The 14,671-nt window shown below is 40.4% G+C and overlaps 1 protein-coding gene across 4 annotated transcripts in view; it reads right to left on the reverse strand.

Annotated features, from left to right (window-relative positions):
* The window catches only part of EOGT (EGF domain specific O-linked N-acetylglucosamine transferase), a 57,851-nt gene that overhangs the window by 35,268 nt on the left and 7,912 nt on the right, over positions 1–14,671 (reverse strand). For all 4 annotated transcript variants that reach the window (XR_008684193.2, XM_055414289.2, XM_055414287.2 and 1 more), the window contains exons 6-9: positions 14,054–14,148; positions 13,605–13,709; positions 8,592–8,698; positions 4,965–5,068 (exon numbers count right to left, since the gene is read on the reverse strand). Coding sequence is in view for 3 of the 4 variants with exons in the window: in XM_055414289.2 (XP_055270264.2) it covers positions 4,965–5,068; positions 8,592–8,698; positions 13,605–13,709; positions 14,054–14,148 (411 nt within the window). In the remaining variant the exon portion in view is untranslated. The remainder of the gene's footprint in view (positions 1–4,964; positions 5,069–8,591; positions 8,699–13,604; positions 13,710–14,053; positions 14,149–14,671) is intronic.

Here is a 14,671-nt window from a genome sequence, read left to right on the forward strand (position 1 = left end):
GTAACTCTAGGAAATGATCTCCCTATTGATTAATGAGTAATATTTGATAATTCCCTTTGACATTAATAAGAGTAATGACAATAGTATCTTGCATACTTCCTACATCCCAGGCATTGTTTTAAGAACTTGACATTATTAACACATTAAACCACTGCACTAACTTCATGAGTGAGGGAATACCATTATCCCTATTTTACAGATGAGGAAACTGAGACAAAGTTAAAGTAATCTCCCTCAACTGTAGAACTGCTGGGTTTACAGAGCTGGGATTAAATCCAGTCTCTTCGGTTCCAGACTCCATACGTATAACCTGTATGTGGCAGAACTAGTTTTTTCTGGACACTTACCAAATGCATTTCATTTTTGAAAAGTAGAAATTAATTACTACTCCATCAGCTGAAGGAAGTAGGTCAATTTATATCAAAATGGTAGGATTTAGATGGAAAAACTCAGCCAAAAGAAATAAGAAATACATACTGTAGGGTTACATTCAAGGTCTCCAGCTGGTTACACATGATGTTCATTATGTCCATGTCTTTTTATCTTTACAGCATTCTTTTTTTTCAGATTTTGAAAATTTTATGTTGCACATATTACAGTCATTTCAAAGGTATTGAGAACTGTTAGATGGGATGATAAAAAATAAAAATTCTTTCCTTCAGTGGGCCTCCGGTGCTGTTCTAATAAAGGCCCTTTTCAATACCATCAAAAATTACATGTTCCTGTTTTGGTTCAATAATAAATAAAGGGTAATTAAAGAAGTGATCTAGGCAGTTTCCTGAGATAAAACACTTGTGATGAAATAAGATGAAATAAGGAAAATTTAATAATAAAATACAGTGATCCTGACTGGTCCCTTTTCAGAGATGGCATGTGTTATTCAGTAATAACCACCTCGAGAAGCTTCTTTTTCCACATCCCTCAAATTCAAATGATTTGCAACAGAGGAAGGAGGGACTTTTCCAGTCTTATGTTGAAGAATATTTGGACAGTCTTAAGATGACAAAAAATTTCCTCCTGTGTATATCTCAAACGCAAGACAATCTATGACTTAGAAATTCCCCTTATAGGAATCTACCCTTCAGAAATTCTAGGATGACTGTGTAAAGATACATGTATATGAAAAAGATGTTCAGGACAGAATTCCTGTAAAGAGCAAAGAACTGGAAACAAATTAAATGTGATCAGAGTAGGGGCAGAGAGAAATACATGCACTAAGGCATTCCTGGTGGCTCAGGCAGTAAAGAATCCACCTGCAATGCGGGAGATCCAGGTTCGATCCCTGGGTTGGGAAGATCCCCTGGAGGAGGGCATGGCAGCCCACTTCAGTATTCTTGCCTGGAGAATCCCATTGACAGAGAAGCCTGGTGGGCTATAGTCCATGGGGTCGCAAAGAGTAGGACGTGACTGAGCAACTAATACTTTGACTTTAAGGCATCCACCAAACCATCCATTATATCCATCAAATGGAATAGCATGCAACTATTAATAATAAAGAAATAATCCTCCTAAATGTGCTGACCTGGAAATATGCCCACTACATAATGTTAAGTCAGCAATATGAGAGAACATATTTTATCTTCTGTAATGATACAGACATAAGCTTATACAAATTTATCCTAATATAAGTCCTTGTATAAGTTGTATTAAGATGTGTTTACATTTATTAAAATAAAATCTTGCAATGGATTCTCACATATGCTAACAGCAATTAACCTTCAAAGGAAATGGAATTCGAGGAGATATAGGAGACTTTAAAAAAAATTTTATATACTTCTGGGTTGACTGAACTCCTTATAACTTGGTCTTAGTTATATAATTTAAAATAGTAATAATAAAGCTATACTACACTTCCCAGCACAAGGAAAGGCGGAAAGCCTGCAGTAAGCCCCCTGGTGCTCCTTGTGTAAAAGCAATCCTGCCATGCCCAGAAATGCAACTGCAGGAGTGTCTCCAGGTGCGTGGCTCCAGGTCAGCAGTTACACTGCCAAGCTCTGTGCAGATTACAGCGGCGGCCTCAGAAGTTTCCTTGTGGGGAGAGTCTATAAACTGATCTCAAGTGCAGCACCGCCAGCTCCCAACTCCTCCTAGGGGCACACAGCTTGTCCAGGGCCACAAAGACCAGTTCCAGGGCAACACCATCCACTGCAGGGGGGGTTCAACTCATGTCAGCCTAGGGTGGCAGAGCTGCTTCCCTCAAGGCCTTCCCACCAAAAGAGAACCAGGTGGCAGCCACAGGACACCTCACCACCTCCCCCAACCTCCCTCCAGGCTTCTGGGGGGTCTCGATTCTGAAACAACCTGGTACTTGCCTGTCTTGAGACCCTGACTGAGCCACGAGCAAAGGCCTCTCTGACTAAGAAAACAGGTTCTAAATGGATGTACAGAGAGGAGCAGAGGAAGGAGGTCACATCTGGGCGGCCAACCTGCTCGGCTAAATGCACCCTGCGAGTACAGGGCAGTCGAGGTCAGGCTGCCCTAACATCATGTGTCCCATTAAGTGAGTAACTGGGGAGCCCCGTGGTGGCCATGCACCTTATTCACTCCAGCCCAGCAGGCTTAGAGAAGGGGGAGGCTGTAGACGCTGGCTCAGTATAATTTACTCCACTAGAGGAAGACACGAAAAAGCATGCAAGGAGATACAAGGAAGCTTCTGGAAAACTTTCTGTCCACTTAACAAGATCTTCAGGGAAGTACAGGGAGACGAGGAAGCACTGTGGTTGCAAGGCGCAGGTCTGGGGACAGACTGCTTAGATGGGAACCCTGACTCCACCCCTCACCGACTGTGTTGTCTTAGAAATACTACCACCTCAACTTCCTCATCTATAAAATAAATAAAAACCCTGGCCCACCGAGAGTTGTAAGCATTAAATATGAGAACATCAGATGTAAATGAAAAATTAAAAAAGCACAACAACCCTGAGTTAATCATTCAGAGCTACAGGGAGCCTGTGCATGGGACCTAGAAACCACAATCATATACAAAAGAGGAAAGAAAGGGACAGCAGATCCCTTTGCTCAGAAAAACATTTCTAAGAAATAGAACTGTGGCGGCAGCAAAACTGAAACACAAGAGGGAAATGAAAACACGTGCAAAGAAGGAAACCAAAAAGTGAGCATTAAGTTGCTGGGAATGTTAGAAACAGTTCTCATCAGGCTTGAAATCAAACTATAGGGCTAGGAACCCATGATGATGAAACCTCTTGTCACAGCTCTGCTACCAGCCCCCCATCAGCAAAGAAAGTGTTAGCAAAACAGACCCCTTCTGCAAGACAACCTGACCTCAATTCACGGTGTAGCTCTGCCCTCTGGAACTGGACAGCATGCCTCCACCGTGTGTTAGGGGCCATGGCTTGTGATTCTAAAAGACACCTGACGGGTACACTGAGTGTGGAGGGGACAGAGCTCAAGGACTCCTGTAACTGGTTTGCCTCTCGGGATCCTGGTGGCGTGGCCAACGCAGTTGTTTCAGAAGATCCTGGCCCTGGGGGACCAGTACCTGTCCCAGGGGGAATCACGTCTCTCCGCACCTGACCTGTGCTGTACAGCCTGCGAGGAGTCCTGAAAAGCAGAAGCGTTGACTCACTGGAAAAGACTCTGATGCTGGGAGGGATTGGGGGTAGGAGGAGACGGGGACGACAGAGAATGAGATGGCTCGATGGCATCACCGACTCGATGGACATGGGTTTGAGTGAACTCCGGGAGTTGGTGATGGACAGGGAGGCCTGGCGTGCTGTGATTCATGGGGTCACAAAGAGTCGGACACGACTGAGCAACTGAACTGAACTGAACTGAACTGAATGCTGCTCTGCCAGCAAGCTGTATTTCCCCTGAACCATCCTTCTCAACAGACTTGGGGTAGGAGCGGGGCCTGTGAGCATCCTGAGCACTGGAACGTCTGGGTGAACCTCAGGTGACTTCTCGAGGGGCTGTTCCCACTTCCCAGGTTAGGCAGCCTCTCTCACGCACACTATATACCATGTGTTCTCCAGCCCACTGTCATGGTTAACATTCAGAGCACATGTGCTATGGATCAGGCGCTGTGACTGCTTGCACATGATACGCTTTATCCTCAAAACGACACTGAGGTAGATACTGTAATTCTCCCATTTTACATTTTACAGGTAAGAGTACCAGGGCAACTTTGGGGTGACCTTGGCCAGTGGCAGGGCCAGCTATAGGAAAAAAACAAGTGAAAGGCAGACAAAGAGAAGAAGGAAGATAAGATGCCTTAAAAACAAATAAGCCCATGGCAGATGTGCTTCAACACGTGTAGCGACATGCAGGCCTAACACTCAGATACACGCGGCACAAGCTGGCACGAAGCAGGAAGCAACAGGGAAGGTGCAGAGAAGCAAAATGGATGGCAATCACCAGAGGCCAGACTGTGAACAGAGGCAGGTTCGCCCCACCCAGGGGTCACAGTTTAAACCAATGATGATCTTTTATGCTCGTCTCAGAGGCACCCTGAGCTCGACCTCCTCAAAGCGTGGGAAGCAAGCTTCCACAACCTCATTCTGAATTTCAAAAACATGTGCATCTTCCCATGCGTATTGTGGTTGTGGTTCAGTCACTCAGTCATGTCTGACTCTTTTGCGACCCCATGGACTGTAGCCCGCCAGGATCCTCTGTCCATGGGATTCTCCAGGCAAGAATACTGGAGTGGGCTGTCATTCCCTCCTCCAGGGGATCTTCCTGACTCAGGGATCAAACCCACATCTCCTGCATTAGCAGGCAGATTCTTTGTCACTGAGCCACCAGGGAAGCCCAGCCATATGTATACCTACACAGAAATTCATCCACACAGACTCATTCACACCATCTGCACATGCATGAATATGTGTGTGTACATGTGTAAATGTAAGTGTGTGCATCTTAGAAAACTCTGTTACATAAGATCAGAGTCAAACGGGTACTGAGCAAGGTAAAGACAGCACTGAAGCAGAAATCCAGTTCTTACTTACCGTGTCCCACATCACAACGTACACGTCTGTGCTAAAGGAATTGTTAATGTGCTGGGTAATGTAAAGATTGATGAAATCACAGAAGTGGTGATACATGTTAACACCTAGGATTGAAAGAAAAATAGAAATTCATGTCCATTAACCCCAAAAGAAACAATTACACAATTTTTATTCTACCCTATCTACTTACAGTATGGTAGACTTTTAGCTGAAATGAATCAGTGGAAAATTAACAATTTTCCAAAGAAAAAATGATCAATACACAAGTTGTCCTCAGTTGACAGACTGATTATGCTCAAACATTCATTTTCAAATCGATCACGTGAAAATTAGGAATGCATTTTCCTTACACACTAAGAAATAAATGATCATTAAGTTCCCAGAAAAAGTAACAGAAGCTTCTTTAACTCAACATGAGAACTACAGAGCCATTAAAACTAATCACTATTTTTATGGTCTTTTATTTTTTAAAATCAATCGACACCTGCTCATGATGGTACTGGCAATGATGGCAACTATTTTGGTATTTTTCATTCCTGTCTCTTTTTCTCCTTTTAATCACTACTTATAATATTGCTTCCTGGGAAAACAGTAACCAGTTATCATTTAAAGAGCTGAAATCTCATGACCTAATTAAAAGCGTAAGAACTCTGGACTCAGAAGAAGAGGTTGAATTATGAGCAACGTTCTCAGGTAAGTCTGTTAATTCCAAAGCTTCAGCTTCTCTACTGGAAATAGGAAGTCAATATACTTAGATGCCAGCTTTTAGGTAACATACCTAAAGGAGACAGCCCAGTGCCTGGCACAAGTGAAAACTTAGACCAGATGGAGCGTGCTGGGTAAAAGAGGAAAGGGGAGGGCGGCATTCATAAGAAACAAACGTATACATCTAAATGGGATGAAATTCCAAGAACTGATACCTTAAAGGAAATGTCAATTAAAAGATAAACAGTGACTTCCAAAAGCAGAAATCATAAAGTATTCTGACTTCATTCCAAGCAAATAATAACACTGTGTGCCAGAAACTAAGAGGAAAAAGGACTCCATTTATAAAAATCAGGTCATTACACTGTACACCTTCAACATAAATAGTGCTAGATGTCAATCATATCTCAACAAAGGAAAAGGAAAAGAAAAAAAAAATTACTCCCTTCTTTTTAGACCAGTATCTTAGATGAATGTTTGGAAGGACTTTTTTATTTTCACCCAGAAAAATCCTGCCAAAGAGCACATTTTCGAATAAACAAGGAAAATGATGTCTTATGACAAGCCATCTCCTTTTACCAGATTAGCACACAGCCCGCATTAGCTTTTCATGAATCATTCAGCAACTTCATAGCACTTACTGAGAGGTCGAATGTACAAAACAGCAATTGGTGCCAGAAGGATTTATAAAAGAGGGAGAAAACGTAGGCTCCATCCTCAAGAGACAGGCCCCACTTGAGTATTATTCTGTGGAATGCTCATTTTCTCAAGGTAAGGGTTAATATGGGGGCATCCCTGGTAGCTCAGTGGTAAAAGAATCTACCTGCCAATGAAGGAGTCATGGGTTCGATCCCTGATCTGGGAAGATCCCACACAATGCGGAGCAACTAAGCCTGGGCTCTAGAGACCATAAGCCACAACTCCTAAAGCATTTCACCCCTCCTCCTGGTCCCCCCTTCTCCCCACCGCACTACCCTAGAGTCTGTGCTCCGCAATAAGAGAAATCACCACCAATGAGAAGCCCGGGCATGGCCACTAAACAGTAGTCCCCACTTGCCACAACTAGAGAAAAAGCCCATGCAGCAACAAAGAGCCAGCACAGTCAAAAATAAATAAATAAAATAATATAAATTATTTTTTTAAAAAAGAGCGAAAACTGTTTGAAGCATGTTTATGAGATTTGCTCACCTATTTAAAAAAAAAAAAGAGTTAATGTGAGAAGGAACGTGGGCTGATAGCGTTAAGTTGGAAGAAAAAGGCAGAGTAATAAACACAGGAAAGACGCAGATCTGCCCTAGCCTATTATTCCAACTTTATATCCTTTATTGCATAAGTAGCTACATAAATTCAACCATTTGCACATGTTCAACCCTTCCTCAGACAGATCAGTGTTTTCTTTGCTCCATTTTAATCTGCATATTTTAAAAATGTGTTGGGACCTTGAACACAACATTTTCACCTGCTCGCATTTCTAAAACCTAAACCTGTCTGATTTCTGAACCTCAGGCTTTGTCATATAAGAATTATGACTTCAGAAAGTGGAGCACATTAAAAATATGATCAATAAATTAGAGGAATTCTGAAATATTCGTGACAGGGGGCTCTCTATATTTCATTGTAAGCCCAGCCTCTCATGAATTTGGATGTGGTGTGGCACAGAAATCTCCATTTCTTGTAATGAGAAGGATAATCAGGTACAATTTGTGTTTCTGCTCTCCAGGGCAGCAAGTTCATAAAGCAAAAGCTGTACTTGCATGTAGAGAATTAGAAGTTTTAACTGTAAATAGGACAATAATTTTAGCTTTTTTTTTTTTTCAAGAATACATGGTAGGGCTACCTTCCAAAAGAATTTCAAGTTAGCTTCAGTCATGGAGACAGTATCAGAAAGTCCACCAGAAGAGGCCACAGGCCTTCCTTTCCCACCTACACTGCATACAGGGCTCTTAATTTTTACAAAGTTGTATTGAAGCACCAACTAAATCAGGGGATTAGAGAAACCAAATGGGGTAAATTTAGTTTCAAAAGGGGTACCCAAGCATTCTCTGCTCATCTTTTGATTTTCAGAGTTATTGACAATGATGTGAAAGTTTCTTCTAGCACGCCAGAACATAAAACAGTGGGAAGTTCAAATTAGCTCACTTTTTCAAGAGAAGAAAGCAAAAAGTAAATCTACTGCTCAATGTCACATTGCTACCGTTGTTCAGTCGCTAAGTCATGTGTGACACTTTGCAACCCCACGGACTGCAGCATGCCAGGCTTCCTTGTTCTTCACTATCTCCTGGAGTTTGCTCAAACTCATGTCCATTGAGTCTGTGATGCCATCCAACCACCTCATCCCCTGTCGTCCCCTTCTTCTCTTGCCCTCAATCTTTCCCAGCTTCAGGGTCTTTTCCAATGAGTCAGTTCTTCGCCATCAGGTGGCCAAAGTATTGGAGCTTCAACTTCAGCATCAGTCCTTCCAAAGAATATTCAGGGTTGATTTCCCTTGGGATTGACTGGTTTGATTTCCTTGCTGTCCAAGGGACTCTCAAGAGTCTTCTCCAGCTACTGCAATTCGAAAGCATCAATTCTTCGGCACTCAGCCTTCTTTATGGCCCAACTCTCACATCCATACATGACTACTGGAAAAACCATAGCTTTCACTATATGGACCTTTGTCAGCAAAGTGATTTCTCTTTTTTAAAACACTGTCTAGGTCTTTCATAGCTCATCTTCCAAGGAGAAAGTGTTTTTTAAATTTTGTGGCTGCAGTTACCATCTGCAGTGATTTTGGAGCCCAAGAAAATAAAATGTGTAACTGTTTCCACTTTTTCCCATGTATTTGCCATGAAGTGCTTCCCAAAGTTATAGGAACACATATATCAATAAAAAGGAACAAAGTCACATTAACCAATAAATAAAATAGACAAATTAACTTCTCACCTGCATCTAGTTTCATGAAGTAGGTTGGTTTTTCAATAACAATGTCACACTGAGCATCTTCTACAGGTCTGAAGTTGAGCTCAGTGTAGCTCTGTAGCTCTGCAAACCTGGAATTAAGAATCAGGAGATGCTTTCAAAGGGCTCCTCCTGGATCTCTTATTGCAATACTGTAATTCAGGATCTGTTCATTAGGTGAGTTTCATTTCCAGAAAATAATCATAAACCCATGTGAAACTTCTCAAACTTACTAATACTTATGCAGCTTGATATCAATTTTAATGCTGAGACAAGAAACAAAAATGATTTTAAATTTCAGCCTAATGTGCAAGAGCAACTGGGAACATTTCTGACAAAGAAGAACTCTACACAGAGAGTTGGGGAAAAAAATCTACCAGTAAAGGGAAAAGATTCAGAAAGGTTTCTTGTACTCTGGCAAGGCTCAGAAGGAACACTGACCCAGAGAACCTTTTTGGATTTTGAGAAAGACGGTGTTCCAAGACTTATCAAGTACCTTGGGAAAAACTGCAGACAACTACATTTCCCAGAAGAAAGAAAACTCTATTTCTCGGAAAACCACTTCTGAAGCCACTTGGTACAATTTTCTTCCATACAAAAGAAGACAATCACAAGTTAACCTACAGATCATTTGTAAACTTTTTATCTTTGAGACTCTATATGACATAAGACAAGTATCAAAGAGATCCTTTTAAAACACACATAACGCTAAAATATTTATTCCAGTGGTTTCAAAAATATGTCCACAAATTCTTCAATACTTCTCCATTCCAGAGGTGGAGATGAATTCCCTGCCCTGGAAGGTGAGCTGGACTTAGTGATTCACTTGTAATGAATAGAATATGGCAGAAGTGATGGTGGTCACTTTCGGTGTGACCATTAGGGGATAAATATAAAGACTGAGGTCTCCGTTTTGGGCCATGCTTACACATGCTCTCTCTCAGACAACATGATCTTGGGGAAGTCAGCTGCCAGACTGTTGGCAGCCTCAGGGAGAGGCCAATATGGTAAAGAAATGACACCTCTAGCCAACAAGCAGAAAAGAAAACCTAAAGATAACAGTTACATGAGTGAGTTTAGGAAACAGATTCAACAGGCCCAGCTGTGCCTGAACCACACAGCTAAGCTGCCCCCAAATCCTGGCTGTCAGAAACTTTGTGTGATAAAAAATGTTCACTGCTTTAAGCTGCTAAATGTTTGAGTAATTTATGATATAGCAATAAATAATTAACATAAATATACCCTAGGGAACTATCATGATATCAAAAGATACTAGGAAACAAATATCAACTATTTGATTTTGGATCTCAGCTATCACAGTGTACTAGGAATGGAAACGCCCACTAGAAAACAGGAACGCCTACTCTAAAAGTCTCTCACATGAAGTAAGATCTTGCACCACAAACTCTAACATGCCACATAAATCTGTGAAAGACAGTTTTCCTGAACAGTTTGCTTAGTATGAACGTTTGACGTCAAAAACAAACACTCCAAAAAAAAAAAAAAGAACACTCTTTGAGATAAATCTTAACGATATTTTTTTTGGATCTGTCTCTTTTTAAAGCAAAGGAAATAAAAGCAAAAATAAATAAATAGGACCTAAGTAGACTTAAACGCTATTGCACAACAAAGGAAACCCTCAATGACATGGAAAGACAACCTAAAGAACGGGAGAACATATTTACAAATGATATGACCAATAAGAGGTTAATATATAAAATATATCAACAGTTCATACAACGTAACATCAGAAAACCAAACAACTCAATTAAAAAATGAGCAGAAGACCTGGATAGAAATTTCTTCTAAAGACAACACATCAATAGCCAACATGAAAAGATGATCAACATCACTAACGAAAACATGATCAACATCACTAATCATCCAGGAAATCAAAATCAAAATCACATCTGTCAGAATAGTTATCACCAAAAAGAACACAAATAGCAAACACTGGTAAGGATGTGGAGAAAAGGGAAAACTCATTCACTGTCGGTGGGAATGTAAATTGGTGCAGCCACTGTGTAAAACAATATGGAGCTTTCTCAAAAAAATAAAAACAGAGCTACCATATGACCCATGAATTCCACTCCTGGGTATATATCTGAAAAAAGTAAAAACACTAATTTGAAAAGATACCTGCACCCCAATGTTCACAGCAACGTTATTCACAATTGCCAGGATATGGAAGCAACCTATGTGTCCATCAAAAGATGAATGGATAACGAAGATTATATACATATGGAATGGAATACTAGATGTGACAGTTGATCCATAAAGAAGGCCGAGCACTGAAAACTGAAAGTCGCTCAGTCACAGTCACATCCGACTCTTTGTGACCCCATAGACTATACAGTCCACGGTATTCTTCAGGCCAGAATACTGGAGTGGGTAGCCTTTCCCTTCTCCAGGGGATCTTCCCAATCCAGGGATTGAATCCAGGTCTCCTGCATTGCAGGCGGATTCTTTACCAGCTGAGCCACAAGGGAAGCTCAAGAATACTGGAGTGGATAACCTATCCCTTCTCCAGAGGATCTTCCTAATCCAGGAATTGAACTGGGGTCTCCTGCATTGCAGGAAAACTGTTTACCAACTGAGCTATCAGGGAAGCACTAAAGAATAGATGCTTTTAAATTGTGGTGCTGGAGAAGACTCTTAAGACTCTCTTGGACAGCAAGGAGATCCAACCAGTCAATCCTAAAGGAAATCAACACTGACTACTCATTAGAAGGATTTCTGCTGAAGTTGAAATTCCAATATTCTGGCCACCTGACGTGAAGAGCCAACTCACTGGAAGAGACCCTGATGCTGGGAAAGACAAGAGGCAAAAGGAGAAGGAGTGGCAGAGGATGAGATGGTTAGTTAGCATCACTGACTCAATGGACACGAATCTGAGCAGACTCTGGGAATAATGGAGAACAGGGGAGCTGGGCGTGCCACATTCCACAGGGTTGCAAAGAGTCAGACATGACGTAGCAACTGAACAACAGCAACAGCAAATAATGGAATGCTGCTGCTGCTGCTGCTAAGTCGCCTCAGTCGTGTCTGACTATGTGCGACCCCATAGACTCAGCCATAAAAAAATTTAACAACATGGATGGACTTGGAGAGTACTATGATTAGTGAAATAACTCAGAGAAGGACAAATACTGTATGATATCACTTATACGTAGGATCTAAAAAATAAAACAAAGTAGTGAATATAACAAAAAAGAGACTCACAGATACAGAAAACAAATTAATGGTTACAACTGGGAGAGGAAAGTGGGGAGGGGCAAGATAGAAGTAGGGGATTAAGAGGTACAAAGAGATACAAAAAAGTTATAAGGAAATATTATTGTACAACCCAGGGAATATAGCCAATATTTTACAATAACTAAGTATTGAGTATAAACTTTAAAAACTGTGAATCCCTATGTTATATACCGGAAACTTATATAATATTGTACATCAACTGTATCTCACCAAAAATAAAGAAAATGAACATTATGAGTGTCCTGTATGACTATAAAGGGAAGCATGACAGTTTCCAGGATGATGGAACAGTTTCTTTAGTGACTGTGATAGTGGTAACATTTACCTAAACATATGATATAAATTTTACTGAGCTCGACATCCAAAAAAATAAAGAAGGCATGGAAGTACTGATAATATTCAAATGTGTTTATTTAATAACATTGTACCACATATACACAATGCAGTATTACTCAGCCATTAAAAAGAATGCATTTGAATCAGTTCTCATGAGGTGGATGAGATTGGAGCCTATTATACAGAGTGAAGTAAGTCAGAAAGAAAAACACCAATACAGTATATTAACGCATACATATGGAATTTAGAAAGATGGTAACGATGACCCTATATGTGAGACAGCAAAAGAGACGCAGAGATAAAGAACAGACTTTTGGACTCTGTGGGAGAAGACAAGGATGGGATGATTTGAGAGAATAACATTGAAACATGTATATTATCATATGTGAAAAAGATCACCAGTCCAGGTTCGATGCATGATACAGGGTACTCAGGGCTGGTGCTCTGGGACGACTCTGAGGGAAGAGATGGGGAGGGAGGTGGGAGGGGAGTTCAGGATGGGGAACACATGTACATCCATGGCTGATTCATGTCAATGTATGGCAAAACCACTACAATATTGTAAAGTAATTAGCCTCCAATTAAAATAAATTTGGAAAAATTAAAAAATAACATTGTACCAATGTCAATTTCCTGCTTTGGATTACTGTGCTATGCTTATTTAAGATGTTATCATTAGAGGAAGCTGGGGTAAGGGTACAATGGAAATTCCTTGTACTATTTTTAAACTTCTTATGCTACTTTTGAACTTTTCTTAAATGTCTATGACTCTAAAGTTATCTTAAAAAGCTTTTAAAGTGCCCCAACTCTCTAATTTCCAGAGATAGTAAATGTCTTGATAGACCTAGTTTAATATTCAAAAAATTTTAAATCAAAATGTGTTCTTCAATCTTTCTAAAGTTCAAAATGCTTATGAAAGGTGCTTAAAATCAGGGTAGTGTTTATCTTTGGAAAGGAGGATGGGGTTTGCATTTGGGAGGGAGCCTGGGTAGATGATGGTCTAATTCTGACCCGGTAAGAGTTACTCAAGTGGGCTTACTTTTTCAAAATCCAAACTGTACATTTCTCTATATGCTTGGTATCTGCTTTAACAAGTGTGTATTTTTTAAAAATATATTCCCCAAAACACATGCAGCAATTATGAGGAGCTAAAAAAATTCATTTTTGAACTTTGTTAGCAAACAGTAAATATTGTATCACTCCCTAATATTTTATGAACACATACTTAAGTCAAATACAACTGATGATTCACTCTGGAGCCACCACTCCCCAGAAGCTCAGGCCAAATTATCCACAAATGGAGTAACATTTTCCATTTAGAGTCCCTACCAAAATTTGTAAGCATCAAAAATAAAGACAAATACTTCAGAAACATATTCCCTGCCCCAGCCTCCCCAAAAAGCTTACCAAGACTGCAGAGGGCTTTTGCGCTGACCTTGAGACATCAACGAACGAATGTCAAGTTTACAGTGTCCTCCAATTTCCCCACTCTGGACAAAATCTTCCTTGAATCTAGTGGATAACAAAAAATTGAGTTTGGAATTTTTTTTCATGACTCAGGCACATAGGTTATAACTAAAGTGGTCTACCAATTTCCAAAATCAGTTTTTCATTAGAAATTAACTCTTGTAATAGAATATTTCAAATTTCTACAAAAAGTAGCAAAATCGTATCTAATGTAGCCATCACATAGCTTCATAATGATCAACTCATTATGACAGGTGTGGGTCATTCATCTCCCTCTCCCATTCTTGAACCTCATCACTGTATAATTAGGAAGAAAATCCAAGGCATATTCCTGGACCTGCAAATATTTCAAGATTTTCCTTAGATTTTAACATCTACCACTGAAGTACCGGTCATGGTTTCTCTTGATGTTTCTCAAATCAAGGTAGATATTGGTGGCTCTGCAGTACTGAAGGTAACGGGAACACACCAGACTTGAGTCATTCTGAAATAAGGTGAAGAAACAAGAAAAAGATAACTGTGATCATTAACATTTCAAGGACACACCCAGACTTGCTAAACATCACGCTAACAGCATATAGCCTTCAGGTTGCAACCACACACTGTGATGAATACTTCCCAATGACGCTTCTGTTTAAGAATTTTCCTCCCCAGGAGGCATTGCCCAAGCATACTTTTGCCAACTTGCACACTTTTAAGGTTACTCCCAAATGTTCTATCCCTATAATCTTCAAACTTTAAAGAGCCCAGAGTTGTATTTATGGTTCAGTTTATCTTCATGAGAAAAAAAAAAGGGCACTCAGAACCCTCATAGCTGTGTGAAAAAGCATTTTCAAAGACGAGCCAAAGGAAACAAAGAAGAAAGCACATGCCACAGACCTTAAAATGCAAGGCAGAAAGGGTAGTTTGTCAAATATGAGTTACTTTCAGCAAACCTTTCCCCAGTAGTTTAGCAGAAAAGAATCTGCTGCAATGTAGGAGATGCAGGAGATGTGAGTTTGATCCCT

This window comes from Moschus berezovskii, chromosome 24 (genome assembly GCF_049115385.1).
Source record: "Moschus berezovskii isolate FMDL1 chromosome 24, NW_MosBer_1.0, whole genome shotgun sequence".
Taxonomy (NCBI): Eukaryota; Metazoa; Chordata; class Mammalia; order Artiodactyla; family Moschidae; genus Moschus; species Moschus berezovskii.